General features: G+C 34.5%; 2 protein-coding genes and 1 non-coding gene across 4 annotated transcripts; 1 reads left to right on the top strand and 2 right to left on the bottom strand.

Annotated features, from left to right (window-relative positions):
- Positions 1-1321: 1321 nt before the first annotated feature.
- LOC104090494 (uncharacterized) lies at positions 1322-4677 on the bottom strand. The gene is made up of 2 exons (XM_009595600.4): positions 4224-4677; positions 1322-1672 (listed from the first exon to the last, which is right to left on the bottom strand). Exons 1-2 carry the CDS (start codon positions 4572-4574, stop codon positions 1457-1459), a joined length of 567 nt encoding a protein of 188 aa, XP_009593895.1. The 5' UTR covers positions 4575-4677; the 3' UTR covers positions 1322-1456.
- Positions 4678-7313: 2636 nt separating this feature from the next.
- Positions 7314-15927, top strand: LOC104090493 (F-actin-capping protein subunit beta). 2 transcript variants are annotated; one of them, XR_011412724.1, is made up of 8 exons: positions 7314-7549; positions 10143-10213; positions 11441-11554; positions 11805-11887; positions 11964-12037; positions 12138-12257; positions 14624-14867; positions 15553-15927. XR_011412724.1 is itself a non-coding variant. In XM_009595599.3 (8 exons), exons 1-8 carry the CDS (start codon positions 7421-7423, stop codon positions 15628-15630), a joined length of 765 nt encoding a protein of 254 aa, XP_009593894.1. In that variant the 5' UTR covers positions 7318-7420; the 3' UTR covers positions 15631-15927. The 2 variants fall into 2 exon arrangements, 1 of the variants encoding a protein (XP_009593894.1); XM_009595599.3 differs by having other exon boundaries at positions 7318-7549; positions 14772-14867.
- Positions 11145-11269, bottom strand: LOC117275322 (U11 spliceosomal RNA). Its single transcript, XR_004505485.1, has one exon. It is a non-coding gene; the product is annotated as a U11 spliceosomal RNA (small nuclear RNA).
- Positions 15928-17532: the final 1605 nt, after the last annotated feature.

The raw sequence follows: 17532 nt of genomic DNA, 5'->3' as shown, positions 1-17532 counted from the left end.
CAAGAGTGAGTTGCTCTAGTGGTGAGCACCCTCCACTTCCAACCAAGAGGTTGTGAATTCGAGTCACCCCAAGAACAAGGTGGAGAGTTCTTGGAGGAAGGAAGCCGAGGGCCTATCGGAAACAGCCTTTCTACCCCAGGGTAGGGGTAAGGTCCGCGTACACACTACCCTCCCTGGACCCCACTAGTGGGATTATACTGGGTTGTTGTTGTATGATGCTGCTTCGTCTTCTCGGTCATCTATTAGTGTATTATGTAGTTCATTATAAAAATGATAATTTTATACCCAATTTATTTATGTTCAGGACTATGGTTTGTGATAATGATAATGAATGTTATTGATGAAGGTACTGTTAAGTATTTGTGATAGTTTTTAGAACTTGCGGGTATAAATCATGTTTCATGTTTTTTCAATAAACTCACAACCTCCCACCTTGCTTTTGGGCGACTCAAACTCACAACCTCTTTGTTGGAAGTGGATGATGCTTACCATTAGAGCAACTCACTCATGAAAGAGCGCATCCAATATAAATATTTGCTTAAAGAGTACCTTAACTACATTATTAATTTACTTGTAGTGTTCTTTGTTTATTTTTCCATCTTAATTGTTGACTTATATGACAATTATTTTCAAAGAAAAACCTTCAACATTCAACATATGATATTCGACTCAAAATGACTATCAATCAAGCCATTTAATTTTTTTTCAAAACCCAATAGAAGATATTGCTAGTTTATATTCCACTATATAAATATAGAAAATAATTGTTCATAAAATAAGGTATAATGATAGAAACAAAATGAGAACTGGAAGTTCAAAAAATGAAGAAGAGAGACTTAACAAGTAATAAAAGGAGGGAAAGAACCGAAAAAGAAGGAAAAGAGGTGAGACCCTAGGGCTCAACCGAAAATAAAGGAAATCTTAATAAGTAGAAAAAAGGAAAAATCAAAGGAGCTGCTCCAACAGGGAATCGAACTTGCATTCATGAGGCCAAGGAAAGCCTTCGAAGGGAAGGCTGAACCAATGGCACCCACTTTCACTTTGTGACTTTTGGGTGCCACTATATCCATTTATACGTTTCTTTACAGAGATATTATGTACATAGTAAAAATTTTAGCGAAGCGAGCGGGTGTCGTGGTACCCCTACCTCATAAGGTAGATCCGCCCCTGCTCCCGACTAATCTTTGGACCCTTAGAATCTCTATATTTCGAAAGATAAATGAGTTAGTAACATAGAAGAGCAAGTGAATGCCTTTGTGTGAAATTCTAGTTGCAAGTTGCAACCAGAAAATTCATAGCCATAAAGAAAATAGGGAAAAAATTGGCATATACCTTCGCAGGGTTATAATATTAAGAATGATTAGTTGTATGAGAATCCAATAAACAAGAGAAAGCAAGAGACAAACAAAGCCTGCAAAACTTTGAGAATATTCATCCAGCAGTGTAAACCACCAGCTTATTTTCGTCGATTTTCCAAGAAATCCCTAGTTCTCTTCCTCATGCGTGTGAAGGCAACAAAAGCACAAGCCAGAAGCCATGGAGGGATTCGACCATCAGAGAGATTCAACTTTTTTGCCCACTCTGGAGGATCTCTTATCACCAGCAGTACTATAAGTATGGTTACCACTGCAACCCCGACCAATATCCTGGTAATAGGTTTGATCAACGCGTCCTAAAAATCACACAAAGGAACCATTACAACTCACTCATATGCATCTAAGTGTCTATTTTAAAGAGCACCATGTGAAATAAGCAAATACTTGCACAATTAAGGATCATCAACATGTGTGAGAACATCTTATTAAAGCGTTTATTAAAAAAACAATATGTGACTAAGCTCTTGGTATGACAAATACATCATTCGTGATAAAAAGAACTGAGCGACCTTTTCTCATTCTTAAATCTCTAGCAGCTAGTAGAAAACAGATCACCTTCAACTTTCAAAGTCCTCTCACCATTAAGGCATGGCCTGTTTTCCTTGGGAAAGAGACTATTAAAAATTTGAAAGTGAAATAACTGAGATAAATGTCATCAGAAGAATCTAACTTTTATCCAATTTATGTGAAGGGAACCGTAGGAAAATCAGAATACCACCAATATTTGATGTCTTTTTGTCATAAAAATATTTTTCTTTCAGACAACAACAACAACTACCCAGTGTATTCCCACAAGTGGGGTTTGGGGATGGTATGATGGACGCAGCCTTACCTCTATCCTGGAAGGGCAGAGAGACTGTTTCCGATAGACTTTTCTATCAGACTATCACAATTTAATATCTTTGCAGCTACACCAGAAACTGAGAGCATTATCAAGTAACACCATGACAACGTGAATTCAACTCTGCAGCTAAGAAGACTTTTTGCAAAAGATTCAAGATATATACGTGACACCAGTTCATGTTGCTACTTCATGCTTACAGAAGGGATTAAGTAGTTTCAAAAAGTTTTGGAAGTTCAAATTTGAGAATTAAATGGTGAACTGCATAACTCCAGTAAGTTAACCTTTTCCCTCATTGCCTGGAGATCTTCTCAGTTTCACTTGTGAGTTCTCAGTTTAATATCTCAGTAAAAATTATTCAACTCCATCAAGTGCAGAAGCACCTAATGTCAATAAATTCCTTCAAAATCAGGTCCAGGCCGCATTCATGTGTCAATCTAAAGTATCATTTTTCCCACAAGACTATATTTTGCTAGTCAGCATAATGATATCCATTTTCCAGAGAAACTGTCTGAATTCATTATATCTGTAGATGCACTCACTACATTAATCTCACATGGAGCGAACAAGAGTGCGAGACCATTCAAATTGACAGTTTGTCAAAGAGACATTGGTCCAACACCAAAAGAATTTGGAACCAGTAAATAAAGAGCAAATGACATTGACTAGGTATAAATTCTCTCAGACTCTCCAGCAGAAAAAAGACCAGTGCTTTCAGACTAATTGTACACCAAAATTCCAAGCTACCAAAGGCAGAGGCGAATCCAGGATTTATGCTATACAGGTCCAATCTTTAAGATTCTTAGCATAGAACCTCCTATTATATGTTTAAAATTATGGGTTCATCACTACTAATTCTTGCAATTTAGTGAACTTTTACATTGTGCACCTCGTCAAAAGAGGTTCAGATGAACCCAGTACCACCACTCTACATCTGCCTTCGAGACCATACATTGAAAGAAACTCTTTATGCTTAGCCATCAATTTTATAAGACTAACTATAGATTCATTTTTTTTTTCTTTTTCTGAAAACCGAGAATTCCGTGAGTGCCACTGACGCACGGTTTGAAATTCAATGGATAATGGACTTGCACCTCTACTATTCTCCACCTAAATATCAGGCTTGTATCTGCGACGGGGTTCAAACTCATGAGAAGCGCCTATTCACACATTACAAGTTGCGCTGTTACCACTAGACTAAAGCTCGTGTCAAGACTAACTATAGATTATTTGAACAACGAAAAACAGAATGAACAACTTAGAGCAACATATAGAAGACTGGAATTCAAGCAATAGCTGCTTCGCTTTTAGCTTTACATTCATCAATCTTCAAGCTAAAGAATAAGAAAATCAAGTGCGACACAACAATCATCTCATGCCTAACCGTGCTACTACTGCTCCCTAAGTTTTTTAGCTAAGCTCATGCTACTAATTTGGTCACTTTATATTAAAAGTAAGCGCATTACCTACAGCATTTTTTAATTGTCACAAAAGTTCATGCTTTACAAAATATTCAACCTTCTTTATGCTCATATTAAACTAATATAAGCTGAGATTCAAACCATTTTTCTGACAAATATTTACTCATACAAAATACATGTCAAATTATGATTTGCAATAACTTTTAAGTTTATACATTTTCTTTCAAAAGTCTTCAAAAATTATTATCCCATTTCACACGGATAATTAAATAATAATCTTGGTACTCCGAATCGGCCATTATTTTTACGACAAAAAGGTCCATGCTTTACTAAAATACTCACGGATTTAACCATAAAAAAAAAACTATAGCTATCCAATTGCATTTGCTCGAATTGTTCATGGAAAAAAAAATCCAAAACTTTTCCAAAAGGTGTCCAAAAATTTTTGAAGTATAAAAATTGTAAGTTGTACTAATACTTTTTGTATAAGTTCTAAATATTACAAAATTTTATTCTGAAAGAACTAAGACACGATGTAGCCATGATTAAATATTAAACTGTGAAGTGGTAAAAGATTGAAATTACCTTAGGCTCTCCATCAACGTAAATTTTGGATCCATCTAGATAAGTGAGAATTGATCGGCCATTACGGGGGTTAAATCGGATCGGCACGCCCCGACCCGACTCAGGCTTGAATGCATAAACCGATTTGAACCCATATTTGTCGAGAATCTCTCTAACATCGAGCTGGTCCTGGTCCCACCCACCTAGGCATGACTTGAATACATCGATAGGGCCCTTGCCACGTCGGTATAGGTGGACCTCCACCTCTGGGACTTTGGTCCGTACGGACCTAGTCCTGTTTGTCGGGTTCGGGTTTGAATTTGATAATAGCGGAGATGCCTCGTCGGCGGAAGCTTCTACGATATCCACCATTTTTATGGCGTATATGATGTGGCTTTGCTGGCGAAGGCAAAGAAAAAGGAAAAGCCAAGGGGAGGTCGTTTAAAACATGAAAGTTGAGTTGTTTTTTATATTTTTTTTAAGCTTTGGGGGTTTGATAACGTGGCAATTTATTTTTTCATACTTTTGTGGTATATTCTCTTTCCAATAAACTTATCATATACTAAATCATATAATGAAAGGTATTACTTTTTCGAACTTGCGGACATTTTAAGATCATGCTATTGTTAATGGTTGGAGATATCAGTGAGTAGCTCTTTTTTTTTTGGGTTGGGTTGCTCACTGGTGTTTGATATTCGTATTAGAGCCCGATTATATTAAGATTCACACCATATAAGATTTATTTAAAAAGAAAGTACTCTCTAATATGATTTTTTTATATTTAAGATTCGAACTTGAGACCTCTGGTCAAGAGTGAAAGAATTTTATTCATATTGACGAGGGTAGCTCTTTTATATGGCCGGCAAATGGATGTTATGATGTGGGAAGCAAAATAGAGTATGTAATTTCGTACCATATAAATACTTCATCAGCTTGTATCATAAAGAAAAGACTTTTCTTTTTCTAATTCTTTTAGAAAAAGAAGGACTCCTCCGGTTGTACTAAAGTTACATTTGTCTTTTGAAAGGTAAATATGTCAAAAGTAACTATGCTTTTGGTTAGAAAGTGTGACTACTCAATTAGTAAGATCCCTTTGAAGTAACATTTGGATTTTAAACTTAACTAAGGTGGGCGATGGCCAATATTAGCAATGAAGTTAATGTGGATTAAGATGTTGAGCTACTATTATTGTTTACAGTTTTCTGAAAGTTTATTTGATATGGAATTATATAAGCAAAATCCAAACAAGGAGGGAAATTAAAGAACATGAACACTAAACTGTGGACACAATGAGCAAAAGCATAGGATAAAGCTAAGTTGGCATGTCTTCAAATCAAGTCAAACACTTGGGGGGCAATGATGTAGGCATGTAACCAGGAAAAAGCATAGCCAAAGATGTCCCCATTCTTTGGACTTCTTACATGATCGCTATTCGCTACCATAACATGCACAATACTTACACATGGTCTCGCTGCGTGTGGCGGAACCAGAATTTTCGTTAGGTGGTGTCAAAATATATAAAAGTAAATATACCAAAAAATTAAGGAGGAGTCAATATATATATATATACATATACATATAATTTTTTTACCTACCTACACAGTGTATTTTTCTCGCATCTATGATTTATTATAGTCATACTCTTGTAGCTAGCCTTTCGCTTCCTTCTTGTACTAGATTTTGACTTGTATTCCCTTGAAAGCGAGAACGCACTATATATACCTTTAAAATAAAAAGAAATCTGAAAAAAAGAAAGAGTTCCTTTCTTTTCTACGCATTACCAAGCAAACCACTCATTGTTATTATTATTGTGATATGCGAGCAATTTGCACATACCACAATTAATTCTACGAGATGCATATTATATCATATCACCTAAAAAAAAAAATTCCTCCACTAAAATTTGAATATAAGACCTTATTGTTTTTAAATCCACTTTATTAACCCATACACCGTACACTTAGGTGTCACCAACCAAACCACTTGTTTCAATTATAGAATCTTTAGTGCAATTAACAAATATACCTGAGAAGTAAAAATAAGCTAGAAATAAGTTCTTCGATTAATATCAATAAAACAATAACAACTCATTAGACAGACAACAGCTATGTGAATAATCATTAATTGTTTCGTTTTTAAGTTAGAGAACCAATCGAAAAGTTCTAATTAGAGACTTTGTTTGTCATGACTATGGAGTTTCCAACTCATTTAACGATGAGACAAGATAAAAAATAAATGCATATCTTAAATTTTCTCTTGAAAATTACGTAATTTCTTACGTATATCGTGATAGATAAATCCGAAAAAAAAAAACAAATCGAGTTTGTTGTATTACGATGTTTCTTCTCCCTCTTGCTTAATCCTTTTCAGTTTGCAAAAGAGGAAAAATCTCTTCTTTCCTATTTTTCTTCAAAGTTCGCTTGCACTTAGTGGGCGTTTGGACATAAGAATCATAAAATTTCGGGAAAAAAATAAAATTTATTTTCAAATAAAAATGATATTTGAAAATTAGAGTTGTGTTTGACATGAATATAATTTCAGATTGTTTTTGAATTTTTGTGAGTGTTGTGAGTTAAATTTTTAAAAATAGTTTTTGGGAGTTTTTTAAATTTTTGAAAATTTTAAATTTATTTTTAAATGAAAATTGAAGATTTCATGATCAAATGGTGATTTCGAAAAAAAAATAAATTTTTTTGTATGGCCAAACGGCCCCTAATAACGTAACACCAAAAGGAATGCAACGACAAAGAGAAAAACATAGAGCAATAGGAGAAGTGCAATAGAATCGATTAACATAGCATTATTTTTATTCGTCAAATCAAGTGTTTGATGTCTGTCTTTCACATTGTAGAGACCTAAATTAAACAATATAAACTTTATCTCTAACCAAGAGATAGAGATAAAATCAATTACTATGATAAAGATGAAAACAGAAAAATAAATAATGTTAAAGATGTCATCTATTCTAATCTAGAATTAATGAAGAAATATAATTTAACTGTTTATGATAAGTAGTTTAATTTTAATAAAATAAGTACTAAAATCTTACAATTATTTTCGGATTTACATCACTTAAGGCGTCAAAAAAAAGGTTAGTCAACATTTTAATAAAATTTTCCCGCGAGGGAAACCCGGATCAAAACAAGGCGCTTCCTCTTCCTCTCTCTACAACTTCCCCAAAATCAATTTCTCTCTCTAAGAGGGAGAAAGCCATAGAAATGGAAGCAGCAATGGGATTGATGAGAAGAATTCCACCAAAGCATACAGAAACTGCTCTCTCTGCTCTGCTTAGTCTCTTACCTCATCACTCTTCAGATCTCCTTTCTCAAGTTGATCAGCCTCTTAAGGTATTTAAAAAATCCTCTTTTCAAATTAACTTATATAAAATGCATTATCGAATATGTTCATTTTTGTAATTATTGAAGTTCCTCGTATTCAATATAGAGAAACCCTAATTTGTCTTAAAAGCAAATTATTTTTCATATATCTGATCTTAACTAATTTGCGAGGCGTAGCTGTTGTTGTTGTTTTTGTTGTTGTATATATGTGCAGATTGATTTATTTAGGTTTCTAGGTAATGATGTCTAATGATGGACACGGAGTTAGTTAATTCTAGTATTCTACATTCGTATTGAATGAATTAGTGTTGTGTAATGATTTATGGTGACAATGTCGTCAGAAGAAGAAACGATTTAAGTTCTCAGTTTGCTAGGGTTGTCTCCAAGTGAAACAGTTCGATGTAATTGCAACTGAGTTTCTTGGGAAGTACTGTGCATCAGATATTTAGGGTTTGGTTTTTCAGTGTCACTACTCACTTTTTATTGAAAAAAATGTGGAGTCATTTTATTCTTCCTCAGACTACTGAAAATATTGTTGCCAATTGCAAAGGTAAAAGTTAAAAGGTCTTTTTTTTACTGTGAGTTTTGCCATAGCTATGTTTCTTTTGAGTGTGAGAGAGGGAGAGATAGAGAGACAGATGAAAAGAGAGTGATAGAGAGACAGATGAAGAGATAGAGAGAAAGATGAAATGAGAGATAGAGAGACAGATGAAGAGATAGATAGAGAGAGAGAGATGAAATGCGGGGAAAAAAAGAATTAGCAGCTTGTATATGCGTAACAAAGAAATATGATACTCGTTTTCTCCTTTCTATCATTCAATTAAATTTTGATAGATCATGTATCGAGATGAATTTCCAAATATTATATGGCCTGCTTATAAAATTGGGGCAAAAGATTAAAAGGTTTCTGCGACTAGGAAAAGGAGAGAGACTTCAGTTTTTGCAATGTAGATATGCATTGCCCAGTTTTAGGTGTCAGAGTTCCCATTAGAATGCCAGATTGTCCATTTTCTTATACTCAGATATTAGCATACGGACTATCCAAATTTGCTTCTATAATCAGGAAATGCAGAAAGATTTTTGTTCTTATCTCGGTGCACTACTTTTTCTACCACTTGTAATAAATTTTTCCCACATCAATAAATTATTAATTTAATAAAGAAGTCCTATTCTGGACTAAGTTGCTCCGACATGGCAGTTTAGGTGCCGCACCCGTGTCGACACGACATTAGTATGGATGTGGGTATGGAATCCGTACCGGATCTGGTCAAACAATTTTGGATACTTTGACCATGACGGACGGTAAATTCGAGACGAGATACAATTTGGTTCCCGAAATCAGAACCAAGGGTAAATTTGAAGAAAATAGCAGGCATTATCTAAGAAATCAATCCTTCACTTATCTACAACTTGAGAATAAAAAAGAAATCCACACTTTACAAGCTATACTTAAGTATTTAACAAAATCTCTCATAATTTAGAGACATTTTTTATATATTTATTTTTTTGAATTATTTTTAGCCGGATCCCCGCACCCGTACCCGTACTAGAATCCGTATCTCCGAATCTTAGAATTTACATCTCGAAGAATCCGACCTCTAGATTCACACCCGTGTCGGACACCCGTACCCGTATCCGAGCAACTTAGATTCTGGAATAGTCTATAGTGCCTGATGTAGACATCAGATACTGTGGGAAAATTCCACCTAATATTTGATATTATAAGATTAAGTAGATAGCTTAAATGAAGGAGTGCTATAGAGGTGCTACGCAATATTAAGATGCTTACAAAGTGAAAGCATGCGTTGTTGAAAGTTTTGTGAGTAATAATGCTATATACACCTAATAATAAAAGTAGTGTTATTTATGTATTCGCAAAATGAGTGTCGTATTCTTTTCATCTTAAAAAAATGAGTGTTGTATTCTTGCGCCTGTTAAGATGGATGTTAGACTGAATAAGATTAGAAATGACCACATCTACTAGGATAAAATGATAAAATGTTGCTTAAGATGGTTTCTTCTTGCTGTACGTAGACCTCCAAATGCACGGTCCATATGTGTGATACCATGATGATTGAAGGCGGTCAAACGTGAAAGCTACTTTTCATTCTAAAATATAGAATTACTTCAAGGACAGAAAAACTTGTCATATGAAATTGTATGAACTATGAAAGCCCAGAAGCATTCCCCGTTTGTGTGTTACACAGTTACAGAAGTATGGAGTATGGTTCTAATGCATTCTTTACATGCTGCTCTATAATTAGGAAAATGGAATGTATGAGATATTCACTATGCTGATAAGTGGTTGCTTCATATCTTACCTTTAGATGTAGAGCTGTAACCTACTGTTTTATTTTCATTTTCAGATAATTCCTTTCTTTTTCTTGAAAATTATTTGATGAGACTTCTTATACGGTTATACCAAGACCTTTAGTTGCTTGGGATACATAACTGAACAATAGGGGATTAAGCATTTCTTTTTGCAGTACTAATGTTGATCAATTGGTACTATATATAAAGTATAAACAAAGGTTTTTGAGCTCGTCAAGTCTCAAAATTCATTCATCCTGATAAAGCTGATGATTTGAAATTGTCTTATCAGGTATTGTGCGATATGGAGTCTGGTAAAGAGTTCATACTCTGCGAGTATAACAGAGATGCTGACTCATATAGGTAATTGATTAATTGCATTTATCTAAATGGTTTTGGTGATATTGAATGGCATCAAAACTCATAGAGGATTCTGCCCATACTGTCATTTTGAAATAACTTATTTAAGATTTCTTTGCCTCACAAATATAAATTTCCTCAGCTCATCATGTGCTAGAGATGATTGTAATATTTTCATGAATTTGAATTGCTTGGTACGAATTCCACTTTCTGTGTACACGTCCTAATTTTTGTTAAAGCGGCATCAAACCATTTAAATGTTGGTTTCCTTCATATTTATCTCTTGTTATTTGTTCCGCATAAGGTGCTATTTTCATATTTGACCATAACAATCTCATCTTAATATTTGAAACTTGTCTGTACCCGTAACTCCACTGAAATGGTATCTTCGACTCATCAGAAGCCTTATATCTGGTTACTTTTGCCAGACGTTTACACCATGGAGCATCTTACCATGGTATCTCAGATGATCCTCTATCACCAAGTAGTCAAAGCCTGTGGGACTCAATGCAACAAAATGCTTCTCCTAGTCTATATCACCTTCTTAACTGTTCAATTATGAAGCACTTAAACTCTTCTTAGAACATCTGGTAAATTAGGACTTGTTATAATTGTCTCCGGTTAGGATTTTGTGGTGTAGTTTTTTGCTGCCTTTTAGAAATAATATTGTTTGATTTGTTAAGATGAGAATCATCTAAAGAATGAGCCTGATGACATGCATGTGGACCAAGAATCTTGGCCTAATTGGTCTTAGTTTATCTGCTTATATCACTCATTCTCTTTGTCTGATTTTCTGGGGTGCTGGACTCTCCATATGTTGGATCATAATAATACCCTCCTAATACGAGAGCTCTTGATTGTTTTAGAGTTAGCTAACCATATAATGACATGAATACAACCAGTTTATGTATATCCGGTGGTTTTTTTTTTTTTTTGGAGTGTCGGCTAGCGAGCCAACCCTATGAAAATTCCACAAATTATGTCGGCCATATGTCTTGATATCCATACAGCACTCACCTCTCGGGCGAGTGTGGCATATTTAGCCAACCTACCCTTTTTTTATCAGGTGGTTTGAATAAGCTTAACACAGTTGGAGTACATTTTGGCTAGTTTAGTTGTTTTCTACTGCATTTCAAGATTACCAAGCTTCAAGACATATAAAACGACATAATTCCTATGCCACATTTGATAGATGTTCTATCTGTAACTTTGGTATTTTTTAACTTTTAGGTCTCCTTGGTCAAATAAGTATCATCCACCGTTGGAAGATGCGCCTCAACCTTCTCCAGAGCTGAGGAAACTTGAGGTTGAAGCAAATGAAGTCTTTGCTATCTATCGTGACCAGTGAGGTCCCTTATTTACCTCGTCTTTTCTTCTTCCTATGCAATTGTATCAACTTAATTCTTGTTCACATATTTCGTTCAGCTCTCCTTTAACTTCAGATAAAGCCTGGGACATGTCTTTCAGATTTTTCAAATTCCTGGTTTCATGTTAACCTATGATTGGAATAACGAATAAGAGATCATCTGTACTAGTTTCATCGCTTGGTTATTCAGAGCATTTTCTACAGTTTCACTGACCAAAATGCTGTTAGGTACTATGAAGGTGGCATCTCATCAGTTTATATGTGGGAAGATGAAAATGAAGGTTTTGTTGCTTGTTTCTTAATAAAGAAAGGTAAATTCTGTTTGCATTTCCAATAACAAGTGTTATCTTTTCTGCTTCTAATTTGCAATTTTTCTGGGGGATGTAGATGGCTCCAAGTCTGGACATGGTAGAAGGGGGTATCTCCAGGAAGGAGCCTGGGATGCCATACATGTTATTGAGGTATTAGCACCTTAAGAAAGAAAACTTCTTTGGTCATCTCTTCCTTCTCTCGTTTGTTCATCTAATGAGCATGGCTTAAGATTGTTGTCAAATCGTTCAGGTGGGACCAGAAGAGGAAGGAATTGCCCAATACTGCCTGACTAGTACGGTGATGCTGACCTTGACTACAGACAATGAGTCATCAGGCTCGTTCAATTTGTCTGGATCAATTAGAAGACAGGTATTTAATGGATGGTATTGCAGTTTTTCTTTGGGTAAATAAAAGATTTTTATTACCAATTGCATTCTGTACAAGTAAAAGAAACTGCAGATTGACATCTCCAAAACTGTAGCAAGCAACTACCTCATATAACACCAAGCACTACCAAAACAACTGAGCTACCAGAACTACATTATCCAGCGTAAAAATTTAACTTATCAAGTCTCTTGGTTAGCCTGCTCCTCATGGATCGTCTGTAAAAAAACTTCCTGAATGATTCTCCTGAAAATTGTCGTTGGGTCTGTTTGCTTATCTTGAAATACTCTTAGGTTCCTCTCAATTCAAAGATGATATGAACAAGCAGCCAGTGTCATTCTGTATATTGCTGCAGTTAAGCTTCTTCCTCTAGCATGATTTTAAGCCCATCTTATCTCCTCAGGCCATGACATAGCCGCTCTGCTAATTCCCTGCCAATGCAATAGTTTGTTCCACACTTGTGCAGAAAAATCACACTGAAAGAATGAATAAGCTATGCTTTCCATTTGTGTTGTACACAGTGGGCACTCTTGGTCAGTAATAACACTTCAGTGCATCAAGCTATCCTTTGTAGCTAGTCTTCCATGAGCTGCTAGTCTAAGAATAAAAATTCACATGGCAGATCCAAGGTTATTGCGGACTAACTTTGTCCAATGGACTTTATGGAATTTTCTAGGGGTGCCAATGGATATTTAAAAACCGACTAAACCGACCGAACCGTACCGCACCAAACCGATTTTTAGGTTTCTTTTAATAAAACCGTAAGTTTTTATATAAATCTATAACCGTATCGATAATTTGGGTAGGTTTTTTATTTTATGAAGATAAACCGAAAAAATACCGAACCACCAAATAAATTTACATGAAAAAATATATTTATATATTAAGTTTAAAAATAATAAAGCATTAACATTTTTCTTGGGCCTTGAAATTATAAAAACGATTACAAGCCAACAAGTAATTAAACTCAAAATCCTTATTCCCAAACCTATTATACTACTATTGAAACTAAATTATTTCCAGCATATTCACTAGCAAGACACAAGGTATTCTAGCGATTATGAGTAGCAAACTACAATGTATTAAATATTTTTTCTTTCGTATGACTTAAATTTATATTTTTGAATATTTAATCTTCTTTAGACTTTATTCTTGAGTCCCAACTTACTTAATATCTTTCCACTCGTGTGATTTATATTTTCTTTGTCTTTGATTAGTTTCTTTTACGCTGTTGTAGAATAGTTGATGGATCTATACTCTGGCCATCTTTCATGCTTTCTTAATTCATCACCCTTTAAATAGTAAAAATGTCTAGAGAGTTTTGCTAAGTCCTATAAAAGTACGTACGTTGTTGCATTCTGCTTCTAGTAGTGACTTTTAAGTGACATTTAAAAATATACCGAAAATTAACCGAACCGTATCGATACCGAAGAGAAACCGACATGATTGGTACGGTTTCTAAAAGTCTAATTTTGGTTATATATAATAGAATAACCGAAAAATTGGTATGGTACAAATTTTATAAAATAACCGGTCGAACCGAACCATTGACACCCCTAGAATTTTCCCCTCATACGCACATACATCTTTTTGACTGAAAAATCTGTCATATTTCTGAGGTCTGCTATTGCAGTTATATAATGCTTTGCTTGTTAACGATGTACAGAAATCAAGAGGATAAGGAGTCTGAAAATTCCTTCATCCATCTGTGAAGTTTAATTTTTTATTTTCTGAGTAAAAAAGACAAATGCAACACTAGGACTACCAATGGGGGGCACCCATTCTAATATCACTCTCGCCCAAACACGTTTAACTTCAGAAGTTATCTGAATACCATATCCAATTTGGTCCAAAAATGCAGCAGCATATTTCCCTTCATTCCTCGTGGAGGAAGAAGGATGGGTATGTTTGATTATCTTATTTGAGCGATGCGACAATAGAAAAAAAAAGAAAATGAGAATTCCTTGAATTGGTTATGGACAATATACAAGAGGAATCCTTATATAGGAGTTTAAACTGCTAGAAATAAGGTAAGCAATTGCCATATAATTAAATGTAGAATTCTCTACCATGTAATATTCTATTACTTAAATTTTATGAATCTACAATGTGTTCTGTAAACAAAACGGACCTTGGGCTTAATTCATCCCAAAATTAACCTTATAAGGTGAGGATTGCCCAAGGGGATTCAATAATTTATTTAACATTATAAAGTGAAGATTGCCCAAGGGGATTCAACAATTTGTATATAACACTAGAATATTCCTTTATGTCAAGGGGATTCAACAATTTATATATAACAATAAAAATTTGTTTTTGTCCTATTTACACAATATAATTTTCTGGCGAAGGTGATTCAACCAAACTACCGTGCCACAACCTAGTTCTGCCCCTGAACAGATTCATCCATTAAACTGATCACTGCAAGTCCTTGTTGATTCAAGACTCTTTTCTCGATTGCTAGTGTCTTTCCTAATTGTTCCTCCTTTGCATGAATAGATGAGTATGAAGCTCTGTGTCTCAGATGGTCATCTGTGTAACATGGGAAAGATGATTGAAGAGATGGAGGGTAAGCTGAGAAACTCCTTGGATCAGGTAAATGTCTTTCCTTTTGGAAGTTCTTTTCCTTTTGCCTTTTTCTTTGACTTATTTATGGTTTATTTTGCTTAGAGGTGGTACTAATTAGTTCATCCTAAATCTTGGTAATTATATGAACAAATGTTGAGCGCTTTAGTGTTGCATCAAAGCTCTAAGGCATACTTTTCCTTGCCAATGAGTGTAATCCTGAAAAGGCGACATTAAACAATTGATATTTCGCTTTATCGTAATTTTTTTCAATTTCTTTGTCCATATATTTTTTATTCATGCTTATAATTATTAGTCTTGGACTACATATACATATTTTTACTTTTTCTTTAGTTGCGCCTTTTTTCATTAAAGCCCACGCTTTCGTTGCGCTTTGCGCTTAAAGCCCCAACGGACCTTAGAGCTTTTTTGCGCTTTTCGCCTTTGATAACACTGTTCCCTTGATGGGAGGAATATTGCTCACTTTAAACTACCTTGTTGTATTTCATACTTTGAAAATGCATAGTCGGAAGCAGAAAGGAGGAACGAAGGGTGTTATTTGGTAGTAAATATAGTTTAGGGGGAAAAGTTGTAGGAGTAAATTGGAATTTACCCAAACTGGAAGAGTCTCAAAGAATAGACCTTCTTTCCATTGTCTTTTCTATATTACAAAATAGACCGTGAAATTGAGTCTAAACCCTGCTTAAACCTGCAGGTATATTTTGGGAAGACAAAGGAAATGGTTTGTACTCTGAGGCCACCTGGTGAACTGGTGACATTGCCGGACAGCTGAAATTTGTTATTTCTTGCCTTTTCTGCTGGGTGTTTCTGTAAACCTTGGTTTGCTTCCATGTCTCAGGGTTGTGGTTCAGTGCTCATTAAATTGATAACTGAGTGTATCATATCATATTTGAGTCAATTCCTAGTTGTAGATGGTCTGAAAATGTCTCCTCACTTTTCTTTAACATGTGGATTATCATACAAATTAATTTTGTCAAGGGCCTAATTTGGATCCATGAGGAGACAAGAGGATTGATTGATCTAAATGAAGTACTTGATTATATATAGGAGAGACATTCTCATGCCCTGATACTGCTTTGTGGAAACCCCGATAGAACAAAGTCTCTTTAGTTTGGCTCTGTCCTAGCTAGACTGTCTCTTCTTTTTAGTCGGCATTTGGTTTAATGCTGTCACAAAAATTCGAGATATTTCTCTAGCATGCATGGAGTCAGCGTCTAATGCTGTCTTTGATTATTGTGCGTTTGAGAATAATAAATAAATATGTTCTAACATGAAAATGTGTCTTACTGAACTGTTCGGTAAAGTTTAGAAATACTTTTACTTGTATATTAAGTTTTTGGTGTTAAAAAGAACTTTTAGCGAAAGTTTGAAGCTTGGCTGAAATTTAGATACCAAGATATATGACCGTCCAACTTGTTTCAACAAAATTTGCCGCCTTATCAGGTCAAAGCTAAAACATTCCAATTTTCAAACCAATTAACAAAACGGTAATGAATCCCGCAAATTGCGTATTTTGTAAAAACTTCCGATGATACCGCTAGACGGTAGGTTTTTGTGGTATTTCCGAGTGTTTCGTAGTGAGAAAACCTAAAGAGAAGAAAACACCCTCAATATGTCTTCTCAAAACAACTTCGAAAATAAAAAACCTTTTTCTAATACTTCCCTTTCTTTTTCCAAAAATAAAACACAAAGATGACAATAATAACTATGTCTCAATCCCAAATAAGTTGAGTCGGCTATATAAATCATGACTTCCTCGTTTAGGCTCAATTTATATCATCCTTATACTTACTTCCTAATAAAACACTTTTAAAATTAATTTTGGAAAGCCAAATAGATTTTCTTAAACAAGTACCAGGATGCCGCGATTGGTGAAACTTCTTTATTTTCCTTAGGCAACTGTCTTCTCCCACCTCTTGTAACCTTTTCCGAGTTGGAAGATCAATCTGTTTACGAGTGGAATTTAGATAAAAGATGCACATTCTCTGAGGATTCCAATTTAATTGGTTTTATTGTTTGTAGGAAAATTAATTCAAAGTTGTAGTAGAAAACCTAAATTGTTTAGAATTTGATATTTGCTAGCTTATTTAAGGGTAAAAAACATAATTAGGCAATATTCAAGAAAAATATTCAGAATCCTAGCAGGAATTAGTAATTAACAAACTAGCACCTAATTAATTACAGTCCTGACCAAAACATATAATGCTGGACCAAAAATCAAGTTTTCACATGTGTGAACAAATTCTAATCAAACAAAGGATCGAAAATCGGTCCTATTAATTACTTAAAATTAGTCCTATTAATACTCATCTCTACCAAAATGTTTGATCAGATTATACAACCCATTTAATTACCTTCAACACACATCTCTCTTCTAACATTAATGTCACAACCAAAAAAGCATATATGTACGAATCCTCCAAAGGAAAGTAGCACTTATTTTAATTTTTTAGTTGTTATTTTCGTACATAGTAATAAAAATATAATTAAATTAATGAAATATTATATGTATTTTGTGGTTATATAAATTTAAAGTTATTTCCATAGTAAATGTGTTTGTTTCAATATCCTAATAGTATATTTATATACTTATATGTTATTGTTTGTACATAATGTACATCAAATATAAATTTAAAATATATCACATATACGGAGTATATATTTCAAATATCAA

Source organism: Nicotiana tomentosiformis, chromosome 12 (assembly GCF_000390325.3).
Source record: "Nicotiana tomentosiformis chromosome 12, ASM39032v3, whole genome shotgun sequence".
Classification (NCBI taxonomy): Eukaryota; Viridiplantae; Streptophyta; class Magnoliopsida; order Solanales; family Solanaceae; genus Nicotiana; species Nicotiana tomentosiformis.
Note: the sequence above shows the minus strand (reverse complement) of the source record. Positions and strands in the feature narration are given on the sequence as shown.